The sequence below is a fragment of the Acomys minous genome, assembly GCF_964271855.1.
Source record: "Acomys minous genome assembly, chromosome: 8".
NCBI classification, from domain to species: domain Eukaryota; kingdom Metazoa; phylum Chordata; class Mammalia; order Rodentia; family Muridae; genus Acomys; species Acomys minous.
In genome coordinates this window covers 115314383-115340552 of record NC_140489.1, presented here as the reverse complement: position 1 = coordinate 115340552, position 26170 = coordinate 115314383, and the positions used below count along the sequence as shown (strand labels likewise).

At 50.5% G+C, this 26170-nt stretch overlaps 1 protein-coding gene across 1 annotated transcript; it reads right to left on the bottom strand.

The window, feature by feature from the left end:
- Positions 1-15572: 15572 nt before the first annotated feature.
- PKDCC (protein kinase domain containing, cytoplasmic) lies at positions 15573-25854 on the bottom strand. Its single transcript, XM_084793640.1, has 7 exons — positions 25046-25854; positions 20918-21040; positions 19836-20107; positions 19149-19228; positions 18794-18898; positions 16675-16848; positions 15573-16462 (listed from the first exon to the last, which is right to left on the bottom strand). Exons 1-7 carry the CDS (start codon positions 25682-25684, stop codon positions 16377-16379), a joined length of 1479 nt encoding a protein of 492 aa, XP_084649766.1. The 5' UTR covers positions 25685-25854; the 3' UTR covers positions 15573-16376.
- Between the last annotated feature and the right edge of the window lie 316 nt (positions 25855-26170).

Genomic DNA, 26170 nt, shown 5'->3' with positions numbered 1-26170 from the left:
TCAGGTGTCACCGCCCCGTGGGTGTGATTGCTGCTGGATGGCCTTGGCTTCTTAGCACTCTGTCACCTGTGCATATCCCCGCAGAATTACCTCTGTTAGAAAGAGCTAGTCTGATATAATGAACATCCTGCCTTTTATGTACCCAGGAGGGCTGGAAGCCAAGGTTTCTCCATCACAGAGCTACCGTCCTAATGCTGCAGAGACACCACCGGCTCAGCTCTGGGAGGAGGCCCCTTCTTAATTTATTTATTTATATTGTTTTTTTTTGACACGGGGGTCTCTCTATAGAGTCCTGGCTGGCCTGTCACTTGCTGTATAGAGCAGGCTGGCTTTGAACTCAGAGATCTACCTGGGATTAAAGTCATGCACCATCATGTCCAGCGGTTCCATGTTCTCTCTATCACCAAGCATACTCTAGCACACAGCTTCTTAAACTGACCCACATGGGATCCTGTGATTGGATATGAAGGACACAAACACACAAACTAGAAAACAGTAAAATACTTGGGAGCACAACACAACAAAAATTGATTAAAATGTGATGATGACGATGATGATGACGACGACGACGATGATGATGATGATGAAAATGATAACAATGACAATAAGGTGCCAGAAAGATGACTCAGTGAGTAAAGGTGCTTGCGGCTAAGTCTGATGACCCAAGTTCGATTCCTGGACCCCACTTGAGTAGAAGGAGAAAACTGAGTTGTCTTCTTACCTCCACGTACATGAGGCACACACAAATAAACTAAGCGCATAGATGTAATAAAATATTTTAATGTAAACAAATATTTCAAAGTCAAATGTATGATGATTCCCAGGTGTTCCTGGCAGTGCGGGCCTGTGCTGTGTCACACAACTCCACTATAGCTTTAGTTCTGGAGCCATGCCATGTGCCTTGCTTTGTGCACGCCATCACGCCACACAAAACCAGTGAGCAATGTCTGAAACTGCCGGCTCAGATTCAAGACTACAGTGTTTTTACTGTACACACAGTTTCCCATTTTTTAAAAGATTTATTTATTTATTATTTATTGTATATGAGCATTTTTATGTGCAGAAGAGGGCATCAGCTCACACTACAGATGGTCGTGAGCCACCCTGTGGTTGCTGGGAATTGAACTATAGACCACTAAGCCATCTCTCCAGCCCCAGTTTCCCATTCTTATAGAAACACAATGATTTAATTAAGGAAAACAAAGGTTTTTTTCCTTTTCCCTACCATCATTCCTCAGAGGGTAAGTGCCAAATTAGTATATCTTTGGATTGTGTTCTTTCAGAATTTTTGATTTACAAAAACTGCTATTTGAGTTGCTGAGTCAAGTTTCACAGTAATTATTCATTGAGCTTTGACTTGGGGTTAGACAGAATTTCCAACAACATCTGAAGTGGCTCTAAACATATTTCTGCCGCTTTGTGCTCTATATATGCTTGCAAAGTGCCATTCTCAGCATTGATGAGCACAAAATCAAAAATCAATCAACTCTGAAAATGTTTGAATATGCTCTGTGTCCTGCAGGATCAACTATCAGCTAAGATGTAATTCTTTATGTAAAATTAAACAAACATATCCAGTTCATTAGTATACAAATTTTCTTTTTATCTTTAATAAATGGTAAAAATATAGGTATACAAAAGAATTGATTTAAAACAAATCATTTTTAAAAATTATTTTTTTCATCAGTGAATTCAGTTAATGTGTGGTCTGTATACTTATTTTATACTCTGGTTATACAAACTCAGAGTAAAAGTTTTGCTTTTTTTTTTTTTAGAAATGATTTTCTAAATTATGTGTGTTTATGTGTGTGTGTGTCTGTGTATGTGGTATGTGTGTGTATATATGTGTATGTGTGTATGTGTGAGTGTGCATATGTGTGTGTGAATGTGGTATGTGTGTGTATGTGATGTGTATGAGTGAGTGTGTATATCTGTGTGTGGTATGTGTGTATATGTGAGTTGTAGTATGTGTGTATGTGGTATGTGTATGTATGTGTGTGTATGTGTATGTGTGAGTGAGTGTGTGTGTTGTTCGTACACATGGGTGCTGGAGCTACAGGCATCTAGCTGTGAGTCATCTGATATTGGTACTAAGAGGTGAACACAGGTCCTCTGCACGAGCAGTGTGTCCTCCTAACTGCTGAGCCTTCTCTTCAGCCCCCAGAGCAAAAGGTTCTGAAGTGAAAAGAGGTTGTGAGAGGGAAAAAACTTCAAGAAGATTTATTTTATTATTTATTTGTTTGTTTGTTTTGAGACAGAGTCTCACTATGTATCCCTGGCTGTCCCAGAACTTACTATATATATATATGTAGACCAGGCTGGCCTAGAACTCACAGAGATCTCCCTGCCTCTGCTTCCCGAGTGCAGAGATTAAAGGCATGCACCACCACACCTGGCTTAGTTTGTTACTTTTAGTTATGTGTAGTGTGTATATAATGCATGAGGGTTATGCAAGTGTCCATGAAGGTTAGGATGAGATGCTGGATCCCCTAGAGCTGGTGTTACAGGCTGCCTGATGTAGGTGCTAGGAACTGCAAAGGCAGTGTGGATTCCTGCCCACAGAGCCGTCTTTCTAGCCTGGACAAGGTTTAAGACTGGCTGTTGTAACCCAGAAAGCAAGCCGAGGAGGCATCCTGGCTGCTGCCACTGAAGTCACTAGCTAGCCAGACTATCTTGCTAGGGGGAAAACTGAGGGCCAATGCAGACCTGAGGGGGTAGGCACAGTGTGGCAGATGTGTCTAGAGGCTGGGGTGAATGTGGATTAGTGACTGTTTTCTGTCACCTGTGTTTTGCCCATGCTCACTGCCAAGGCCAGTGCTTAAAAGAAAGTGCATGATTTGGGAGCCAATATAAGTGTGTGTGTGTGTGTGTGTGTGTGTGTGTGTGTGTGTGTGTTAGAGGTTAATGTCAATATAAAAATGTGGGGTTAATCTACCTATCTAGACAAATGTGAATTAATTTCCAGGCTGAGAATGTAGGTCTACCTTGGGTCATCTTAAGGCTGATTCCCGTAAGCATTTGTCCTTAAGACAGCCTCCTACAGCGGAGTGCTGCTTGTGGAGTGCTTATGAGTTGACTCTAAGAGTAGGCCATGGGGGAAATGAACCCACATCGGGGGCTGTGCGGAGGTCCCACCCTCCTCCCCCCAGCAGTGTTCACAGCAGCAGAGCACTGCCTCCCCTGGGGCTCATTATCCCATGACACTCATTAGGTCACTATCCGAAGAGCTGCTTAGGGCATGGCGGACGTACTTCTCAGTTTTTGAAAAGTTGACATAACTTATTTGGTTCTTTATCAGTATAGACAAAGGGGCAAGAAAGTGTGCAAAGGGGCAAGAAACAGGGAAATGGTGTGTGTGTGTGTGTGTGTGTGTGTGTGTGAGAGAGAGAGAGAGAGAGAGAGAGAGAGAGAGAGAGAGAGAGATGTTTAGGCCCTAGCTCACTTCTACTGCACCCTCATCATGGACAGTTCAGTGTCATACTTGCCTTGGTGACTGGGGTGGGTCTAGGCACGTCATTGCCGTGCTCCCAGCCAATGGCACCCTGCTCCCCTCCTTCTGGATGGGTGTGCATGTTCTGGCGATGCCTCCGCTACCATGTACCCCATATCTGTGTCCCGATATTGTTCAGCCTTTCTAGGCTCCAGCTCCTGCACGCTAGGCTCTCCCCCCTACCTGCACCGTCTGCCTTTCATTCATTGCACTCTGTGATCTGACGACAGATGTTCCTGCTGTTGCCTGGCTGCCTAGATGTCAGAAGAGTCCTCTGGATTTGCCCATTACTGTGATCCACCTGCTGCCAGGCACACCCTGCTACCAGACGCTAGATGCTCTGCCACACCCCCTCCTCAGCCTCGCGCTGTTGCCGAGCTGCCACCTGTTGTCTGTTTCTACACCCTTGTACACTGCCTAGTGCCTGTCACCCTGGACGGCTGCCCAGCAGCTGCAGCTGAGGCTGTCCTGCCAGCACCTTCCCCAGCCTGATGGGTGGTCTTGTCGGGTTCCCAGCCCTCCCAGCTTGCCTCATCTGCTGTAATTGCCGGGCCACATCTGGCTAAATACAGAGCTGCGACAGCCTGGATTCACCCCTTAGGACCATCAGGGTAGGACCAGGTCTGGGAATAGAGAAAGATAATGACAGTGTTTACAAAGGACTTACAGTGTGGCAGGCACAGTGATTTGTAAGCTTCCTCTGTACTTTACGACCCCTGCCCTCACCATAGGGCATATACTATGACACCCCCTTGCCACAGATGCAGCAACTGGACGTAACTCATCTAAATGAATCTATGTAAGGTCTCCGGAAGCTCAAGTTACGGAGGTGGGATTCAGGCCCTGGGAGCTTGATTCCCAGCTCTTGACCGCTAGACCAGATACGGCAGCAACATTCTCTATTGTTTCCAATGACTTAGTCCTGGTCTCGGATTAACCGATCGTAGGGGAAGGCCATGGCTAAGGCTTTGGAGCCTTCCAGCTTGCTTTAGAGATAAAGGCAGAGATAAGTTCTCTATCTTTAGGAAGGAGACTGAAAGGACACGTGTTCTGGTGTGCACCTGCCTCTTCTGAACTCTGTTTCCTCTCAGGTCTGAGGAGGTTTCTCAGGAGCAGTCACTTGGCGGCAACAGCGTTGACGTGGGAGAATAGGACCTGTGTGTACGTCTCGCTAAATGAGTAGAGACGTTTTGAAGGGAAAGGGGAGGGGGAGGGGAGTGACAGAAGTCCTGGAGGAGAGGGTGGGAGTTGTTGATCCACACCACCTTGGCAGAGCTCTCGGAGCGCTCGGAGGAGAGGAGGAGAGAGAAAGAGGAAGAATGAGCAGTGGGCTGGGTTCTGTTTCCAGGCGAATGGTTCTGTACTGTGGCATGATGGGCGGAGGGAAACGGCATGGATGGCAGATGCAGGAGGCTCACCTTTTGTTTTGTTTTGTTTTTGTTTTTGTTTTTGTTTTTTGTTTTGTTTTGGTTTTGTTTGGTTTTGCGACAGGGTTTCTCTGTGTTAGCCTTGGCTGTCCTGGACTCATTCTGTAGACCAGGCTGGCTTCAAACTCGCCTCTTAAGTGCTGGGATTAAAGGCATGCGCCACTACCACCTGGCGTGGGCTCACCGTTTTCATATTGGGTCCAGACACAGTGATTTCTGTACCCTATTTAACTTTGGGGGAAGCAAGATATTGAGGGCGGTTTTCCTCTCTCCTACCAGTTCTCGATCTCTGCTGAATTCACACTGAATGGCTTACATGTGGGGACTGGGAATATATATTTCCTAGGTATTTCTAGAGGAATCCAGTATGCGGCCTGAAGCCAACGCAGTAACGCTTCCTCATCCTTGGTCAGCACTCATGGCCCTGTCCCTGGGTCCCTAGCTGTGCTGTGCTGCTGGGGAGTATCTGGCTGTTCCTCTTGTGCCACAGGTAATCAGGGTCTCATGTTCTGCTTAGGACCTTTCCTTTTTGGGGTCTTGCTTCCTGGCACCAAGAAGGAAGAAAGGGAAAAGATGTTCTGAGTTATTAGAGTCCAGGGTCAATAGGTCATTGACGGTGAGGAGGATGGGCCAAAACAGACTGATGAGCAGTGTCCCCTGCTACTAAGCAGCAGAGACAGGGTGGTCCAAGGTGATGTAGGATGTGGGCATTTCCTCCTGAAGGTTTAGATTGTAGGTAGTTGCTTGCTATAATTTGGAAGGCTTTGAACTCAGATGTAAGATCTGTGTTTACACTGGCCTCTGCCATTAGCCTTAGTTCCCCCTTGGCAGAAAGTCCTGAAAGTGTGACAGGATCAGGAGACAAGGGTGTGGCTGTGAGTGAGCAAGGCTCAGTCAGGTTCTGATGTCAGTCTTGAGATCTTCTGTAGTCCTAAATGTGAGAAATGTCTCTCACAGATAATCCAGGTTATTCAAAGGATTTCCCCCGCCCCCTTTTCATCTTGTCAATGAGGGAGTCAGAAAGGGGTTGTGCAGTGAGCCTCCATCCCAGTGCTGTGTGGGCTGGCAGAGCCCAGGCGTGACCTCAGTTACACACGTGTGCCCCACATGGTGAGCCATGTGTGCTGCGGCTGAGCTCCCGAGGCTGTGAGACCCTCCATGCTTGGAAGAGCATAGAACTGCTGACTTGGTGATATGGGTGGGGGCTGGGCCACATCTGCAGGGGAGGAGGGGTTAGGAGCCCCAGGGGCTGCGCTATGCAGGGGCTTTTCAGCCCCACAGCCTTTCTCTCCCCCTTCTCTTCCCCAACCACAAGAGTAGTGTAATTCTCCTCACGTTAAGAGTAAACATCTGGCAGCATCTGCAGTGCCCAAAATAAACAAAGAACTAATAGGAGGCGTTTGTGACCACAGTGGGTCCTGGTTGGAACAGGAAGAGGTGGCTCACTATGTTGAAGCCCAAGTGGCTACCGAAGGAGTGTCAACTTGTTTGTTTATTGGTTGGCGATTAGCTAATTGATAAAATATCCAAGATCCTATAATAGCCTGCTGATGTAATTTACCATGGTTCAGAACAAGCAGAGACAGTACTGACCTATCGGGGCCACATAGTGGATCCAAGAGTCATGGTCAGTTTTGGGGTGTCAACTGTAGTGCAGGTCTAAGGGTCAAATACCCCAAGGATCTAAGAACCGTGAGGAATTTTGTGTGGCAAAGTCACTTGGGTCATTGCAGGAAGCCACTTTCCAGAGATGGAGAGCTTGCCTAGACCAGAGACCAAAGGCAGACACAGACTCAATAGTCCTGATCCCAGGCCCCCGGGAATGCTAGGCAAGCAAGCACTCTGCCACTGAGCTACACTCCTACGTAAGAGAGCCGTGTTTCGACACCGGTCCTGTGAAGCTGGTTATTGGTGCCAGGCAGGGCAGTGGTTGTAGGAGTAAACAGTAATAAATACATTGGCTGCTGGAGTCTGATTGACAAGCTGGAAACAGGGCCCTGGACTGGCTGGCACCATCTGACAGCTGTGAAGGGGCTTACAGATGCAATTGGGCATATTTGAACAGCATCAAATCCATCCCTCACAGCCACACTTCATGCAAGCGACAGACGGAGAAACAAATTAATACCAAAAACGTCGCCAGCTTTCACATTCTGGCAGGAGAAATGCTTCCAGTCAGGGGCAGATTTGCAAGCCCCTTTTGAGTCTGAGGACTACCATGCTTCATCACCCTCATCAAGCAGGTGGCAGCATCACAGGATGAGCTGCAGAAGGGGGAGCCAAGAAACACGGATTGTGGGGGAGGAAGTTGCTTGCCTGGGTACCTGGAAAAAAGGCAGCTGGCTGGAATGTCTGAGTTTTTTTTTTTTTTTTTTTTTTTTGTGCTGGAGTTCACAAACTGGCTGTCAGCTGGCTGCATGCAACTTGTAGACATGCCTTGTTTGATCCACAAATGTCTTTATCTTATTTTAATTTTAAATTTCAATTAGTGGCTCAAAGCACACAGATTGAAAGGCTCTGATTGTAAGTACAGGTCTAGGGGGATCTGACATCTCTGGCCTCCTCAATCACTTGTACTTCTGTGCACACACCTCCTGACTCACATACACATAATTAAAAAAAAAAGAGAACGAACAGGCATACACAACACACACATACATAAACGACACATACACACTCACATACACACAACATGTACAATACATACACACACACAATACACACATACACTCACATACACAAACAGCATACATACAAAACACACAAACACATACACATACAACACATACAATTCACACACACATACACACAACACGTACAATACATATACACTCACACACACAATACACACATACACTCACATACACAAACAACCTACACACAACACACACAAACACTCACATACACACACAACATATACAATTCACACACACTCACATACACACACAACACACATATATTACATACACACACTCACATATACACAGGAACACACACACACACACACACACACACACACACACACACACACACTGATTCCTTTAACAAGCCTTTGGACCTCAGCTCTGCCCTGCTCAGGTGGCCGTGACCACTGCTTCAGTGCCTGTTGGCTCCTGTAGTTACGTGCATTTTAATCCCTCTATGAAGCCATTAGATGATTTCTTATGTACTAAATAATCAGCAAGGCTGGCTTTCTAGAATTTCAGTGTAAAGAAAGGTCATATAAGGGGCTGGAGAGATGGCTCAGTGGTTAAGAGCACTGACTGCTCTTCCAAAGTTCCTGAGTTTAATTCCCAGTAACCACATGGTGGGCTCACAGCCATCTGTAATGGGGTCTGATGCCCTCTTCTGGCGTGCAGGTGTACATGCAGGCAGGGCACTCATACTAAATAAATAATTCTTAGAAAGGTCATATAATAGAAGGAGAGATTTTGGTTCTACTTTTGATACAAAATCAAACTTTTCCTTCAATATAGTGAAACTATTACCTAAGCAAAGCCTTTTGTTTTGTTTTTCTTTGTTTTGTTTGTTTGTTTGTTTGTTTGTTGGCATGGCAAACAGCTCAGTTGTGGAGTATATGATCAGCAGACACGAAGCCCTGTATTCAATACCCAGTATATACTTCTTAAAAAGGTGTTTTCATTTATCCAACCACGTTGCAAAGATTGCTATATGTAAGTATGAAATGCCACAGTGAAACTCATTATATGGGGCTGGAGAGATGGCTCAGAGGTTAAAAACACTGGCGGTTCTTTTGAAGGTCCTGAGTTCAATTCCCAGCAACCACATGGTGACTCATACACATTTATAATGAGATCTGTTGCCTTCTTCTGGCCTGCAGGTACACAGGCAGGCAGAACTCTGTATAAATAATAAATAAATAAATCTAAAAAAGGAAAGTTATTGTATATTAACAAATAATAAAAAGTAAAAATATAGCATACATAAATGTTGGCACACGTCTTTAATCCCAGCACTTGGGAGGCAGAGGCAGGCGGATCACTGAGTTCGAGGCCAGCCTGGTTTACAAAGTGAGTCTAGGACAGCCAAGGCTACACAGAGGAATGCTGTCTTGGATCCCCTCAAAAAAGCAGCACTGGTCCTGTGTATTTCCTTTCATTCTTTTGGGCTTTCATTTTTCCATCACTGGACAAGCCTAGGTTTGCCTCCTACTTCTTTCAATTATCACTATAATTTATGTATTTTCTCGTATTGCTGTAATAATCTTCATTCTGTGGTTCTAAATAATATTTCCAGGAACATTTATGTGCATTTGAATCTTTTTGTGTGTTTGCTTTTATGAGTCAGGGTCTCACATAGCTCAGATTGGTCTCAAACCCACTGTATAGTTCCAAGGTGATTGTCAGTTCCTAGCCTTCCTGCCTCCACCCACTAAGGGCTGGGGTTGCGGGTGTGCGCCACTGCAGCAGTTTGTGCTGTGCTGGGGCACTGAGTTCAGTCCCACAGGCTGTGCAAGCACTACAGAATGGCCACAGTCCTAGCCCAACACTTGGCTTTTCTTAAAGTTTACATTCTTCTCTCTCTCTCTCTCTCTCTCTCTCTCTCTCTCCCTCTCTCTCTCTCTCTCTCCCCCTCCCTCCCTCCCTCCCTCGCTCCCTCCTTCTCTCTCTCTCCTTCCCTCCCTCTCCCCTTCTCTCCCTCCTTCCTTCCCTCCTTTTTTCATTTTTTTGTTTTGTTTTTTGTTTGAGACAGGGCTACTCAAATGTAGCCCTGGCTGTCCTGGTACTCGGTCTGTATATCAGGCTGGCCTTAAACTCACAGAGATCCACCTGTTTCTGCCTCCTTAGTGCTGGGATTAAAGGCGTGCACCACCATCACCTGGCTCAGCCTGTATTTTCATAAGTAGCACAAATGGGTTTTCTAAAGACTCTAGCTTCAAAAAGTTATCCTGGAAGCTTCTAACCTAAATGTGCCCTGTGGAAATCTCTTCATCCCAGCAAATTGTTGGAGAGGCTTTGGGGAAAAGGTCATTTCAGCATATGTGATAGGATTGTGGGTAATATTTTCTAATTTCAGCATGGGAAGTCCCTTTTGGGAACAGCAGTATCCCAACACCCGAGTCAATTACAGTGTGCTCCGGCAATGTATACATGCAAAGAAGAAGCTCATTTGCTCTTAACAGCTGCACGATGCTGCACAGTTCAATGATGGAATCAGAAGACAACTCATAGCATCAAAGTTGGTACCTGAAGATTCAGGAGGCCGAGATACAAGGCAAACTGCCATTTTCTTTTCTTTTCTCTTCTTTTCTTTTCTTTTCTTCTTCTTCTTCTTCTTCTTCTTCTTCTTCTTCTTCTTCTTCTTCTTCTTCTTCTTCTTCTTCTTCTCCTTCTTCTTCTTTTTTTTTTTTTCCAGACAGGGTTTCTCTGTGTAGCCCTGGCTGTCCTGAACTCACTTTGAAGACCAGGCTGGCCTAGAACTCACAGCGATCTGCCTGCCTCTGCCTCCTGAGGGCTAGGATTAAAGGCGTGCGCCACCGAGCCCGGGTAAACTCTTTTCAATTACAACATTTCTAAACCCATTTCATAGAGAAATAACTGCCTTTACATTTTTTATTGATGGCAGGAAAAAAAAAAACAAACCAAAACCCCCAAAAAAACAAAACATGACTAGACAAGACCAGATCATTTGAGGTCAATTTATATCCTATATACAATCCAGAGAATGATGTAAAGAAAGCGGTATGTCATGAAATAAAATGGGATACAGATCACCTTGCACTGCCTCCTGTGCAAGCTCAGATGCATTCTGCACTTAAATCTTTAGGCCACAGAAAGCAAATAGTGTGGTGGGCTTTATTTTTGTCTTTCTTGTACCCACCAACTCCCTGTAGCCAATAAATAAGAAGACTGATCTCATGTTGAGGCAGGACAAAGGGAGATGTTTTTCCTGAGGTTAACTCCCTTGTGAAGAATCAGAGACACCAGAGGCGTCTAGGAAACCGCCCACCAGCTGGAAAGCCGGGCAAGTCAGTGGGCTCTCTAGGGCAGGATTAGAGAGCACTTGAGCCAGCTCCTCCTCCGGTGGCCAGGCAGCCTGTGCGTGCTGAGGAGAAACCAAGCCGTCCTAATCTACCAGAGCCCTTTGAAGGGTCAAACGAGAGTGTGGATAAGGGGGAAGTGGTAGACAGAATCTATTTACACTTTCCAGAAAATCCTCAGAAAGCTCCACACCAGAAGCCTGTCCACAGAGCTTGTCGCCATGGGGATGGGGAGAATGTCTGGTGACAAACAGGGACCCGGCTCTGAGATAAGAACTGGAGAGCAGGGATAAGCAAGTGTTTCTTTGGGAGCAGAAAGCGTTAACAGTCAGCTGGTTGCCGGGGAACTGATGTTCCTGGTGGTCCAGGTGAACAGGCCCTCAGTGGCTAGAGACGGGACCATCGGATGCCTTTGTTCGACCAACTGCCTGCTACACAGCCATGTCTTCTGAGTGGCTTTGTTGGACATGTCTGTTTTGGTGGCGTTTGCAGCAAGCTCATGAAAGAGGGCAACTTTCCAACAGGGCAACTGCCATTGTTAGCATCTGCTAAGGACTAAGAGATCTTCCAAGTAGGAGAATCTTAATGAAGGGCTGTAAGATGCAGATGTAGGGGGCTCCTGAGGGGCCAAAGATGCTCAACAGGGGGAAAAGGCAGGTAAGTATTTCAAAGGCTGTGTACTCTGCTTTTGTTAAAATACCACTTTGGATAATAATAGCAAGATTATTCATTTTAAAACATATAGATTTTTATTTGATTTTTAAAAATCATCTTATTTATCTATTTATAATTTAGGGTGTGGGGGGTGCACACCATGGCAGATGCCATGGCACGTGTTTGGAAATCTGAGGGGATTTGGCTCTCTCCTTTTCCATGTGTGTCTCAAGGACTGAACAACAGGTGCTTTTACCTGCTGAGGCATCACACAGGCTTGAAGTAACAAGTTCAAAACCCTTAGTGACAGTTCAAGAAGCCATAAGGGGTTACTACAGCTCACAGCTTTTCAACTTTCTTCATTATTATAGTCATTACTGCTTTTTAAGACACTTTTCCCATAATGGAATAGTTGAGTGTGCTCACGTGGCACACACACACACACACACACACACACACACACACACACACACACACACACGCACGCACATGCGCATGCAGGAGAAAGGTTAATGTTGGGTGTTTTCTAGCTCTCTTTGATTTGTTTTTGGAGACAGGGTCTCTCTCTTTGCTGAACTTGGAACCTACTGATTCTTCTAGACTAGTTGGCCAGTACGCTCTGGACATCTGCTTGGTTTTGCCCACGTAATGTTGGGGTTTCAGACACCTGTCACTACACCTGGCTTTTATGTGGTCCTGAGCACCCAAGCTTGGGTCCTCGTGTACGTGCAGCACAGCGCTTACCCACTGAGCCACCTCCCTAGATGTGTCCCATAGACGTGGCTGCGTATCTGGAGGGCCACAGGCCATTGTACTATCTAAGGTTTTCTTTCTGAGGGCCAAGTTTCATTAGAGACTAAGAGCTCTTTTAGGTAGAGGAACCTTAATGAGGAAGTGTGCTGTAGAGGACTCCCCTGAAAGTTTGGGCTCAAACTTTCATTTCACCAAAACAGCATAGTAAGTAGTTGAATATATAGAAATAAAATTGCAGTTAGACATCTCTTAGGCCCCCCTCAAGGCAAGCTAGTCCTTCAGTGTGAGGGGTGGTGGGCTCCTGGTCTGCATAGATCCTGCCCCTGCCTATCTGGGAGGGCTGGCAACCACACAGTCACACCAGCCTCCTTAGCCCTCCAGCTGTAACTTAGGTTTGTCTTCTAGATAGGAGATGAGAGGGAGGAAGGAGATATGCCAAGAGTGAGCCTCTGTGTGAAGTCACCTTGTGCAACTGTTTGCTTTGGTCACTTCCCTTTTATTCGTGGTCCCTTTCCATAGGACTCCTTTGGGAGTTTTCCAGGCTCTGGTAACAGCTCCCATTCCCTTCCCACAGTCAGAGGTGTCAAAAGCTTAGCTCCTACAGTCCCAGGTTGCAGCACTATTCTTGGGGTTCCCCTATGCCGTACCCTTGTCACTGTATCTTACATTCATTGTAGTGTTTGTTTCCTGTTGGGCCCCTGGATGCTGGAGTGGGGGGTGTCTTGCCACCACACTTTGAGAAAGATATAATGGGAGTGGAAAATGGCTGGAGGAGAGTGGGCAGGTGGATGCAGGGTGCACGAGAGGGAATTTTAGGAAGGCTTTTGGTCTGTTTTCTCCATATAGTTAGACTGATTGGCAGCTTTTCCGTGTAAGAGGGACATTAGCTAGAGAGGTGAATAGAAGTGGGATTCCTGTGTGGCAGGCCTCAAAAAAGCTCCTTCAGGGACAGACCCTTTAGGGGACATCCTCGTCGTGTATGATGATGTCAGTGTATGTGATGATGCCAGTCCTGGTTCTCCGTCTATGGACCAGCCCATCAAAGCTGTGGTGTAGCCTGGAGTTCTTTTCTCAGCAGCATGTGGGAGTGGATCACCAGTCCTGTGGGTGACGCCAGCCTTCAGAGATTGCTATGCAGAGAGAAGGGGGTCCCAGGCTTTGGAATACTCAGGCTAGATCCTGGCTCTTCAGCCCTCAGGACACACACCCATCTCACGGTTGCCATGAGAATTAAACGGGAAGAGGACAGAAGAACAGATGGTCTCAGAACAATGCTAGTCAGAGCCCAGCAACTCTCTTTGCCTCTTGATCCGGGAGCAGGGGGCAACCATGTTTTACATGTTCAGCCACAGGATAAAAACGCCAGAAGCCCTTGTCATGGACAGGAGGTGGGTGGGTACATTATCCTCAAAGTCTCCTAATCCCATTTTCTGCTTTCACGTTAATCCTCTTCCTAGCTTTTCTGTCCACCGCATACTCAACTCCCAGGGCACTGGCTGGGGAGCTGGGCCTCTCCCCTCCTAGTCAAAGGCAGTGCTTGCTTGGGGGGTGGGGGGCATCCTAGGCAGGGGTACTCTGACAGTCCGCTAGGCCTTGCTCCCTGTAGCAGCCCGGATTGTTCTTTGTGAACAGATCACAGGCAAACAACGAGTAATGAGTTGACTAGTAACATGCAGGCAAGTACCGAGTGCTCAGGGAACTGATGACACAGTGGCAGTGTTTGATAGTGTGACCAGGGCACTTAACAGCGTCGGTCGGTTGACACCGGCTATGGACAGAATTTCATTCATTCCAATTCTTCAGATAGCATCACCCTAAAATCTGCAGACAAATAAACTCAGGGAAGTTATTTTAGCCAGATAACACAGTGACCAAAGGCAGTATTTCCTAGGGCCGCTGGCCGTCTATGCCCGTGAGGTTCTGGAGCCTCACAGAGAACCACCAAGCTACATTGCCCCTCATGTTGCTTCTGTCGTCCCCGACTTTGGAATAGACCCATGTGCCCCCACCCAGCAGGCTTCCCTTTTCTGATGTCACCGAGGCTTCAGCAGATGAAAGTATTACTTCCTGCCTACTGTTCCCGTAAAGCTTGGTTACTACAGTGTGGTGGGACAGAGCAGGTGTTGGGATCTGGTGCTGACGTTCTCCAGGAGGAGAAAACAATGTAGGCAGGAACTGAGAGCTAGGTGGCTATGGGTGGGTGACCATCTGGAGGGAGGAAAGATGTCGCTTTGCAATAGCAATATCCCTTTCTGGGCAGTTGCCTTTCCACTCAAGATTGCAATTTTTCCCCCCTGAAATTTACAGGTCTAAGTGTGGCCATTTCTGTCCCCAGAACTGGGTGAGGCAAGGCTCACTAGTTGGAGGGAGAAACTGCCTACTGTGCCTTCAGTTACCTCTGTGTGAATCTTTCTGAAAATACTGTATGCCTTAGCTCCTTGCACTCTCAGACTCTAATCCAGATTCCTCTTCCCTTTTTCTCCCCTCCCAGACCCCGCTTTATCACTTTTGCTTTGGGTATCATACACCCCTGTAAGATTGTTCTCGCTAAATCCAGAAAATCAAAGCTGCTTCTTCTATGGATCCTTCTTTCTCATCACTCCCCACATAGTTCTTGCTTAGAGAAAGGGTCGAAGAAAGAAAAGTGCCAAGCTGGGGGGTGGTGGCGCACACCTTTAATCCCAGCACTTGGGAGGAAGAGGCAGGGGGATCTCTGTGAGTTCCAAGGCCAGCCTGGGCCACACAGTGAGTCCAGGACAGCCGGGGCTGTTACACAGAGAAACCCTGTCTTGAAAAGCCAAATCCCAAGAAAGAAAAGGAAAAGTGCCTGTGAACGTGTGGTGGGGCAGTGGCGATGACCAACGCAGAGGCTGCACCAGGCACGGCCAATCTGCCTGTAGGTTGCTTGGAAACCTCCTACTTTATTTCTCCATCAGTTAATCAAGACTGCCGGCATATTACTACAAGGGTGACACTATTGGGTTAAGGCTTCGTGCACAGAAAGTAAAAACGTGTCAAAATGAGAGCCTCCTTGAGAGAAAGGGATCCACCCTCAGGGTGTGGCTTGGAGGGTCAGGTGGGAAATAGGCATCATGGGAGAAGAGGCTGAAAACACAGCATTTCATCTTCAGGGTTTGCCACAGAGATTCTGCTACTCACAGGTTTCCACGCTCCATTAGGCGGACACCACCATCCAAATGCACTAGAGACATAATCGGGGTCGAGTAAAAAGTTTCTCAAGAATTCATGACGGAGAGGAGTATTTGTCACGAAATGTCATTTTATTAATTGATTAATTTTTTTTTTACAAAAATAAACAATTTAATGAACAAGAAGTAAAAAAGCTTCTGGATATGCAAACTCCAGGAGGGGGAAGAGCCTGGTTCTGGCTGCTAGGTGGCTTTCACTGAAAGCAAATGAGGCAGAAAGGCCCCGACCCTACCCCGCCCCAGGTCCTGGCTCAAACGCAATCTGCTCCTCCACTCCAGTCTTGGCTCATATGGATGTGTGCACTGCTGCCCATGACCCCTGGGCTGGTCTAGGAGCAACCTCTAGGGAGAAGCCAGAGACAGCCTTCCCAGGTACTGCTTTTCTCACATCTTGGAGCATCCCCGGGCTCTCCGTTTGGAGCTGAGCTCAGAGAACACTTTATGACTGTCACAATGCAGCTTCTGCCCGCTGTGGCTTACAGATGCAGCAGTGTTCTGGCTACATTCTCAAACCACGAATGCGGTGACTGCCCGTGGAACTGTCCCAGTTAAGACCAGCCTGAGGCCCTGCTTTCAAAGCCCAGAGCTCAGGAGAGGCAGTCAGATCCCAGCCAGGGATTCCCAGGCTGGGAGCAACAGTCTCAAGACCTCAGCTGGCAAACTCACATTTTAACATTTTGCATATTGCACGTTTGTCCTGGTCATGTCACTGGCTCTGGGATGACAGCCTTGTCTGCAGGGGTTCCCAGGTGATATGCAAATGTCTCGAGTGTGCCGTCACTCCTGCAGCAGGCAAGCCCAACTGGCGAAGATGCCAGCTGGTCAGCTGAGCCCACAACCAGTCACCCAGAGGCCTTCACATAAATGGTCTTGCTGGCATCGTGGACCACTTGGCTCCATCCAGTCTTAAAGAAGACCAGCTTCCGACCTAGGGGCAGAGATGAACAGAGGTTTAGGTAACTTTCCCCTTGGAGGCAAGGCCACTCTCTATAAAGTGACTGCCTTGAAGGACACATGTACATATCTCTTTTAGCATCTCTGCCTTCCCTCTGGCTTTTCTGAGGCAGGGGGGCCTCTATCTTTCACATCCTTTGGAGAAGTCTAGCCACTCCTTTGAGATACCCCCTCCCTCTGGCTCACCTGTCCAGGTGGTCTGGTTGGTGACCACAAAGGCACGGCACTGAGCATGGCTCTCACAGACATCTACAGCCTCGGCCAGGTTGAACACAGACAGAAGGCAGCCACCATGGTGGTAGGATGGCCAGCAGCGATAGTTCTCCTGGGGGATGGTACTATCTGGAATGCGCTGGTACTCTGAGGGATGAAGGGCAGAAAGTGAGAACTGTGTGCTTGTGTAAGGGCGAGCCGAGGACCACTCTGTGGATAGGATGCTGATGTCCCGGCCAACACCACCAACGTGGAAACGAAGGCAACCAGCTTGACAGCCAGGCACGGATGTGGATTTGAGTCCCTGCACATCTCTTAGATTTAAGGCCACGTAGCTAGTTTAAACAGCACAGGGGAAACGGGGGGGGGGGGGGGGGGCATGTGTGGGCCAGGTACACACTCAGAGATACCAGCTGTCTGTGTTGGGTAATGAGGTCAGGGCAGTTCAGACATTTAGAATGGGGCTTCTCAGATATCCTGGTACATATGTATCTCCATGAAGTATTATTAAGATGCAGATGAGAAAGTGTGGGGTGGAGCCTGGGGATTTCTGTTTAGATTCCAGTCCTGCCCATGTGTTGCAAGTGTTAGTGAACAGGCAGCGATACAGCCAGCCCAAAAAAGGCCCTGATGACCGTGGGAAAACAGGCAACACCAAAGCCACCCTTAAGCATGCCATCAGAAACACGTCATCGCCAGCTGGCAGGATTCAGGTCCCTTGAGCCAAGTGTGCACACTCTACGCATGTGTGTGTACTTTCTGTGCATTAGCTAGGTCGACTTATAAAGGAAATCTCTCCCATCCCCCACCCCCGCATGTGCCTCTGCGCATGCGCTAGATAAACTTATAAAGGGAATTCCTCCTTCCCCGCCCCCCAATGTGTCCCCATAGACTGTCTCTGTATGTCTCTCCTAATGAAACCTTCATGTGGATCTGCCACGTGGCGTGATTTCAGAGCCCCTCAGATATACTTGTCCTGACTCTGGGAAGAGGCCAACTAAGCACCTAAGATAGGCCTGGGACCTCCGTCAAGGAATTTTGAGGTTTAGAGCCATGTAGATTAAGCCAGAACACAACAATTCAGGGTTCAAGTGTTTGAGAAGGGTTGAGGCTTCCCTGTGGTCCAGAGCACCAGAGATGACTCCACAAGAGGCTGAGGGGTAGGCCTCTGGCTCTCTGGACTTTCCCAACTGCCCCCGGGAGCCCCAGTCGCTGACTGATCATGCAGAAGCCATGGGCCTCTGGCCACCCCACCCTCCTGCCTAGTCTCCTGCCAGGGACTAGACCAAAGTCCAGGCAGGGTTGCCTGTGATTTATGGCCCCATAAACGGAGTCCTCGGGGATAGAGCCAACCATTGTTCACCTCGTTAAACTTTATTTACAGGGCTAACGAGGGCTCCCCCACCCCTAAGGCTAGCCAGGCCTCCTTGAAAACAGAGGCTGCCCACCCCTTCCCTCCCCCCCCCCTCCTGCCAACCACAGCTAAACCCTAAGGCTTCTGTAGAGGGACCACTGCCTGGAACAGTAGCTGTAATTCTCCCCATCCCTGAGAGAAGTAGCTTCTTGGCTGGCTTCAGAGTGGGCTGCCCCCTCCTGCAGCTGCCCTCCATGCCCCAGGAGTGCAGAGGAAGGAAAGAGAAGCAAACTGTGCATTGCATTCCAGCTGTGGAACCGGAAGTGTGCTAATTGCTTCTACACACCTTGCAGGCTATTTAATCCCCATAAGAATTTTGCTAGGTGAATTATTTTGAACCCAATTCACAGATGAGGAAAACGAGGCCCCCGCCTGGGGTGGGGGGGAAGGTAAGTCATACAGCCAGCTCACGGAGGGGTTGGAAGCCATTCATAGAGAGGGTGTCAGTGCTTAGCCCAGTGCTCAGGGCAGAATGCTAGCTGTTCTAGGTCAGTCAGAGATGGGACTTCAAGGTGAAAACTCGGTCTGTGTGAGGACTCCAAGTGAACCTGGAGAGTGGCCTTTGGAGAGGAGAGTGTCCCTAAGAAGGGCAAGCCAGGAGCTTAGTGGCTGGAGGTCACTCACTCTTAAACCTGCTCCCACCTGCCCAGCCCCCTGGTTCCCGCCTCGGTCACTCACCAGCACTGCTGCCTGTAGAGTTCTGTAGGTACTGCCCACTCCGGTACAGGTGCAGCACTGTCTCCAGCTGGGCCAGGGTCTCATCCGCCCCCCAGGTGAGCTCTCCTGCAAAGTGCAGTAGAGTTATCACAGCACACCCTGGCAGCGCCTGGTCCTCTCCACGGAAGCCAGCCACTTCCCTCCCTGAAGCCAGGGGCTTGTGCCCAAAGCTTGGTGGCTAGGGAAGGCCCTTAGCACAGAAGGCTGCCTTAGAATAGGAGGGGTCCTAGACCTTGCCCGGCCCGGAGTCATTCTTGTCCCCACTTCTGACAGGGCAGGGGCAGGTGACAGGAAGCAGATGGGTCCTGAGGCTTACCTGTGGCATTGACGATGGTATCCAGCAGAGGCCGGAGGGAAGGCGGGGCACTATGGGGCAGGAGGTACGTGAAGAAGAACCTATGACAGACAGGAGCCAGGGGCTCAGGGGCCCAGGCTTTGGAACTAGCTCCTTCCCTTTCATTTTTCACTAGATATAGACTTCAATGTGGCGCAGGAGCCTGAATCCTCACACAGGGCCCAGGCATGCTCACACTCTCCTGGGGACTCTGCTTAACCTGAAGGCATGGAATTTGGGCACAGTTGTGACTACAGCTAACTTCAGACCACACTGGGACACCAGGGGTCCCTTTCCCCACCCCTCCTCATGTGCCAGCCCACCCTGTCCTCTGTCTGACCCCGGCAGTTGAGCAGCCCCATAGTCGGGGTTTCTCAGCCAGAAGAAACTTCATAAAGGTCAAGAGCTAGGGTGGAGAAGAGACATGCCAGTCCTGGCAGCCCGAGGCCCTGCATAAGACACTATTTTAAGAAGCCTCCAGCTGCCCCTCTAACCTAGCTCTCCTTAGAGCTCACTATTTTTAGTCTCTCAGCTGTAGTCTCTCTTGACTGGGCCCCTGTGGCTCCTCTTGGTCAAGGTTACTCTCTCTGGTTGACCTTCTGCCCGCCACGGGGCTCTTACTCTGCCAGCCCCTCCTTGGCTCGAGCCCCAAAACGTACAGGCCGTTACCTGTAGGCATTGTAGATGTTCCGTTTCTCATTCATGCCCTCACACCAGCCCTGGGCCGAGCAGGGTAGGGTGAAGTTCCTGGCTGGAAACTCGAGTAAGCAGTCGGCACCGCTAGCGCACGGGGTCTCCTCCACACGGGCGTCATCCAGGTCCGTCACCTTCAACTCCCCATCCACTAGCACAAACTGCCGGGGGCGGAAGTCAAGCAGAGTGACCGAGCCCAGCGGGGAGTGGGCTAGATGGTGGAGGAGGCGGCCGAGGCTGAGGCAGATCTGAGGGTGGACACATAGGTTGGCTCAGGCCTGCTGGACTTTAGCTTGGAGGTTGGCCTTTCTCTTTTTCAGGTCCCAAGGCTGAAGCCAGAGCATTGGGAAAAGTCATTGGTCTTCAACTGACCCTTGGCTGGACTAACCACTAGGAGTGAGACAGCAGCAGGAGTGTGGGCATAGTGAAACATTTTCCTTAAGCCACACCTTGAATGTGGCTTCAGCTCAGCAGTGTATGGGACTGGAGCCACGGTTCTCAACCTTCCTAACGCTGTGACCCTTTAACCCTCACATCGCGGTGACCCCTCCTCCAACCATAAAATCATTTTCGTTGCTACTTCACAACTATAATTTTGCTACTGTTATGAATTATAATGTAAGTCTGACACGCAGGATATCTGATAGGCACCCCCCCTGGGAAAAAGTCTTTTGATCCTCAAAGAGGTTGCCACCCACAGGTTGTGAACCGCTGTACCAGATGTCCCTAAGGTTATTTGTGGTCCCAGGAAACTGGTTTTCCTATACCTGCAGTGTAAAAAGGTGCGTGCGTGCACATGCATGTGTGTGTGCGTGCATGCACTTCTGTACGTGTGTCTACACATCTGTGCATGTGCACACGCTTGCCCTCATGAACACATATGTGTGTACACATGCTGCGGGGAGAAGGGAGAACCCTTTGGCACGTGGCCTAGCCAGGGAATGCTCCTCCCTCGCCCTCCCTCCTTGCCTGAGGAGTCTAGGCTGCTCCGGGAGCCTGCCTCCTAAGGGAGAACCAGCCAAGAAAAAGCCCAGGCCTGAGCCCTTCTCCGTGCTTACCCGGAACCGATCCTCCCAGGAAGTCTGCAACAGCTGGATCATTTCCACAGGGGAGCCCAGCTCTGTGATGGTGGTCAGCGTGTCTGGGATGTCCTCACTGTCTTGATAGCAATAGCCATAGAGCTGAGGGAAAGCCAATGCAGGTTATGAGGTCCCCGGGAAGAGTTTGGAAGAGAAAGATTGGACTATTACGTGCTCTGCCCCTCTGCCCTTGAGGATACCTCTCTCTGCCTTTGCTTTAGCCCAAGCCAGTGGAGAACAGTGTTGCCTAGGAAGGTTGGCCTCGGTTCCTAAAGCCTTAGCTTCTACTGGGCTGGTGACGTCAGATCTTCGCCTTTTGTTACTCAGGGAGATGGGCAGGCTTAGCCACCATGTACCAGGCACTGTGTTACATGTACTACGTGCGTACTCCGGTTTTCATTTTAAATTTCATTGCAGTGCATCATTATTGCGGTGTGTAGGGCATGCGTGAGTGTGTGTGTGCTGAGGTCAGAGGGAAACTTTCAGGAGTGAGTTCTCGCCTCTCATTGTGGGTTCTAGGGAGTACACTCGGGTCATCAGGCTTGGTGGCACACACTTTTACCTTCTGGGCTATCTTGCTCGTCTTTCAGTTCTTGTAATCACCCTAGTGGCATGGCTATGGCCATTATGCCCACCATTGGGGTGTGGAAATTGACTCAAGCGAGGTTGTGTGGCTTAAATAGGTCACACAGTTAATAAACACAGGAGCTAGGATTCAAATGAACGCCACCAGGATTTCACAATCTGGCCCCTCTGCTAAGACACAGGTCAGCAAATGACTATCCAATTTCTTCCCCTACTCCACTTTGTGTGGCGTCTCTACCATCTCAGCTTCCCGAAGCAAAGAGGCACAGCTGGTGTTCTTTGCGCGTGTGCCTAGGTGACATAAATGGGAGATATAGTGAAGGGTGACTCTCAGGGAGGGTCTATTCAGGACAGTATGATAATGACGTGCTATGTACTCTTCCCCTCACCTGGGGGGGGAGGGGGGTCCTGCTACCACCCAGCTGGCCAGAGGAAACCTTTGCCATTAACACCCCCACAGCGGCATTCTCATAGGGTGGCCTGCTTCTCAGTGTTTCTCCCGACACACTGCATAGCTCTGGCTTACAATGGGCTCCAAAGAGGCAGCACCCTATGGAGCATGAGCACAAAGGCCGAGTTGTCCGAGCCATACAGGGGAAAGGGAGGATCTCTGTGGTGGAGGGTTGAGATGGAGGACAGGGAGTTGCTCATGGCCTCAATGCGCCTGTATCCAGCAGCTCCTCATACAGGCACCCTTACCCTCCCCCAGCTGCCCTGCTTGCCTCAAGCATCCACTCTCATCCCAGGAGCCCCAAATCCTACACCACCAGAGGAGCTAGACTCAGTGGTAATCTACCAGACTACCTGGGCTTTGATGCGAGGGATGAGGGGCTGTCCAGGTTACCCTCCACATCCCCAGTCAGCTCAGGGAAGCCCCAGCCTTGGGATGGACTTTGGGGAAGCTGAAGAAGAGAGCAGCCCTGGGGCCTGGTTTTCATTTTCTTGCTCCAGTGTGAGCCTTTGTGGGAAACTTCTGAAGGTTATTAAACACCCGGAGGTCGTTAAATGCACTGTTAACGAGGTATTAATCAACACCCCTCAGGAAAAAAAATAAAAAGACGCCATTAACCCCCCCACCAGGAAGCATGAGGCTGAGCACTGCAGTTGTATCCTTTGTTCTTTTCGGGAGAGAAATCTACTCTAGCATGGTCAGAATCTGCAGCCCAGGTGGGCCTGGGGCCATCTGAGGCCTGAGGTCCTAGCATGATGCGGTGGGGAGAGGGAAGACTCCTGTGCCCTTTGACCCTGGGCTACAGAGGCATCTATCCTGGGAGGAGGGTATATATGGAGAATAACGAGGGTCCAAAAGACAGAAGGACCCCAGGCAGTCCCCTGGTGACCAGAGCCTGCATTGGGAAAAACACAGCGGGCCTCCACCGCAGTCTTGCATTCACAAGCAGAGCCCACAGCATAACTCCAGGCTGTCCCGAGACAGGGGTGGGAAGGGGTCTTGGGGTACTTTAGAGAGTCCACTGGCTCCTCCCTAGTTCAGCAAACAGTCAAAACGGTTTTGAAAATTTAAATGATTAGGCAGTATTAAAACAACGTGATTTTCTAGCTCCTGGCTAAGAGCTCTGAGGCCTCATGGACAGGAAGACACAACGCAGGCCGTGTTGGCCACAGAGGCAGCATAACTGAAGAAGCCAAGGGGAACGATGTGGCCTGGTAGTGAGAGAATAAATGGGGGAATCTCACCCTCAAAACAGTCCCTAAGATATACTAGGGACTTCTACTTTTCCCTAGGGCCCTTTCTACTTCTATGCTAGGGGGTGCTAGCTCTAAGCTCGGACTGGAAGAGTCACAGCCAGTTCCAAGAGATGCCATGCTGGTGAGGGCATGGGTGAAATGTGCACTGTTGCAATGTCTTATCTTTCTCTAGTGCCCTCATTACGGGGGTGGCGGGGAGAGCACAGCATTGCAGAGAAGGACCTGTCTGTGGGTTTAGGTGGGGGTCTAGCTGGATACTTGCTGAAATGCTTGGTGAGACCAGAGAGGTAGGATTCCCTAAGGCATAGGAAGGCTCACTGAATGTCAAACCTGTTCCAAGAAAGGCCCTTGAACAATTAACGGACACTGAATGTCATGCTAAGTCACTCAAGGCCTCTCCGCTCCTCAGAATCTGGCTGGCGCCTTAAGTTTCCAGAAAGTTCCCAAGAACCCAGAAGAGGAAAAGAAAACAAGGTCCTCCCAGTTAGAATGGCCACGTAACCAGCCACTCGCTCCCTTAAGCTCCAGTCAGTGTAAGCCATGAAACCAGACATAAACACATATGACGGGTAGCTGCCTGGGACCCTGGCAGAGCTCATCACAAGTGTCTGGCTAGGACTGGGGGGCATGTTCTAGGGAGACTTGGAGCCACCTGGAGTATAGGCAGGGTTCCGGCCTCTTCTACTGTACGTGGCCCACAGATCCCTCTAGGCCTGGGGCCCCCTTCTCACTACTGAGGAAAGAAGGGATGGACTGCTGGGTTTCTGGTCAGTTCTTTGGGTATAGAAAGGTGAACCCGAAGGGCTGTGAGGTGGGGGATATGGTCAGCCGGGAGGGTCTGCACACACTTATGTCACCTGGCCAAGAGCAGTCAGGGGTCCCCTTTCAGTCTGCAAAGGGAGTAGTCTGTCTTATCCAAGGCAGAGACCCCAGGGAGGGGAATTGGGCTGTGTTTGCATGGTGTTGGCATTGTGCAGGCCTGCTGTAAGTCCAGCCTTGGAGGGACAGGTGGTGGTGGGTGTCATCCTTCTTGCCTGTGTCCCCAAAGAACAGGAACACAGAGTCTCTTACTAGGAGGGGATGCTTCTGGCTTTTGGAACCATCTAGTCTCTTGGCTAAGCACACTCTGAAGAGTGTAGCATTCAGACTGACAGACCTTGAGTTTCCCAGTCTAAGACCCTGAGGCTTCCCCTTGTGGCTCAGGTGGACCCACTTGAAGTCCCAAGGAAGCCCTTGGTCACTGCTGGGAAAGGTTGTGCATTTTCTGGCTTCCTTTATCCCTTCCAAAGACCTGTGAGCAGAGTGAGAAGTGAGAGCCTCCCTGAGCATCAAGTTAAATACAGTCTCTTTTCAGTCCTCCCCATCCCCCACTGAGGTTCACCACCATCTCCAAAGCCAGACATGTCACTGGACTTTGAAAGGAGCTGAGTTCAGGTTCTACCAATATGCGGCTGGGAGCTGACTGAAGCTGGATGTTGGAGATGGGTCACTAAGGTTGGAGAGAATTACTCTGGTGTTCAACAACCAGCTTTAGCCAACAGCTGGGTCTTCTGTGGCCACAACTCCTAATCTCTGCCTTATTACTAGTTTGGAGGACCTTCCTTCTGTATTTAATGGACTTGTGTAAGCTGGGTAGAGTGTTAGACCCAAAGGGTGAGAGGCAGGCAGGGTGGTGTTGAGTGGTTCCCTAATCTGCGTTCTGCACCTAGATGCAACGGGGCACAGTCTTTGACGCCTTGCGACTTACTCTGTAAAACCAAGGAGTCTTCCAGAATGACCAGCCAGCCCCCTCATCCCGGAACCCCACTCTCATACCTGCAGCACGTTGGGGTGCCGCAGTCGCTCCAGCAGCACCATCTCCTTGAGCAGCTTGTGGGCCGCCAGGCGATAGCAGCCCCTTCGCGCCCCGAACTCGCGAACGCAGCTGCCCAGATCGTGGCCGCTGAAGTCCACTGCTTTAAGCGCCACCGCGGCGCCGCCGGGCAGGCGGACCCGGTACACAGCTTTAGTGTAGCCAGAGCCCACGTACTGCGCGCCAGACACGTTGCGGAGCGCGGCGCAGCCCAGGCGCGGGCCCGGGCCGGGGGAACCCGGGCCAGGAGCAGGGGGCCAGCCCGCAACGCCGTCGGGTGGGGGTCGGACCCGCGGGGGCCGGGGACGCTGCAGGCCCGGCCCGCCCGGAGCCAGGTCCATCAGGCGCCGCCGCTCCGGCCGGCCGGCTCCCGGTCCCGGGCCCCCGCGGGAGTAGCGCTGCACCTCCTCGTAGCGCGCCCGGATCTGCCGGGCCAGCTCCCCACGGCCCCCGCGACGGCCCGGGCCGGGGGCTGCCGAGGGCCCCGGGGACTGGCCTGGCCGCGGAGGCTCCGAGCCCGGTGCGAAGAGCACGTTGAGAACGGAGCCCAGCAGGAAGGAGGCGCAGAAACCCGCGGCCACGGCCGCCCGCCGGCGCCGCATCGCTCCCCTCCCCCCCGGCCGGCCACGCGCGGCTCCCCGGCCCCGGCCCCGGCCCCGGGCGGCTCAGGCTCCGAGGCGACTCCGCTTCGCGCCGCGCCGGCCCCCTGCCCAGCCCGCGCGCATGGCCCGGGCAGCCCCGACCCCGGCCCCCGGCGGGCGGCACATCGGCCTGACACTTGCCTCCCTCCCGCCCAGCCCCCGCCGCTTATAAGGCCCGGAGCCACCCCCGCGCCCGCCCCTCCGCCAGCGCCTCCCCGCGCCCGGCCGAGCCCGTTCTCGGCGCCGCCCCCTCTGGCCGCCCGGGCCGGCCTTCCCCGCTGACTGACAGCGGGACCTCCTCCCGCGGCCAGCCGGGCCTGGGAAGCGGCGCGGAGGCGGCTCCGGCCCTGCCCAGCGCGCGGCCCCCCGAGCTCAGGCCAGGGAACGGGGGAGGGGGGCGGAGGCGTGCGGCGTGCGATGGGCAGGGGTTTCCAGCCCGAGGCGAGG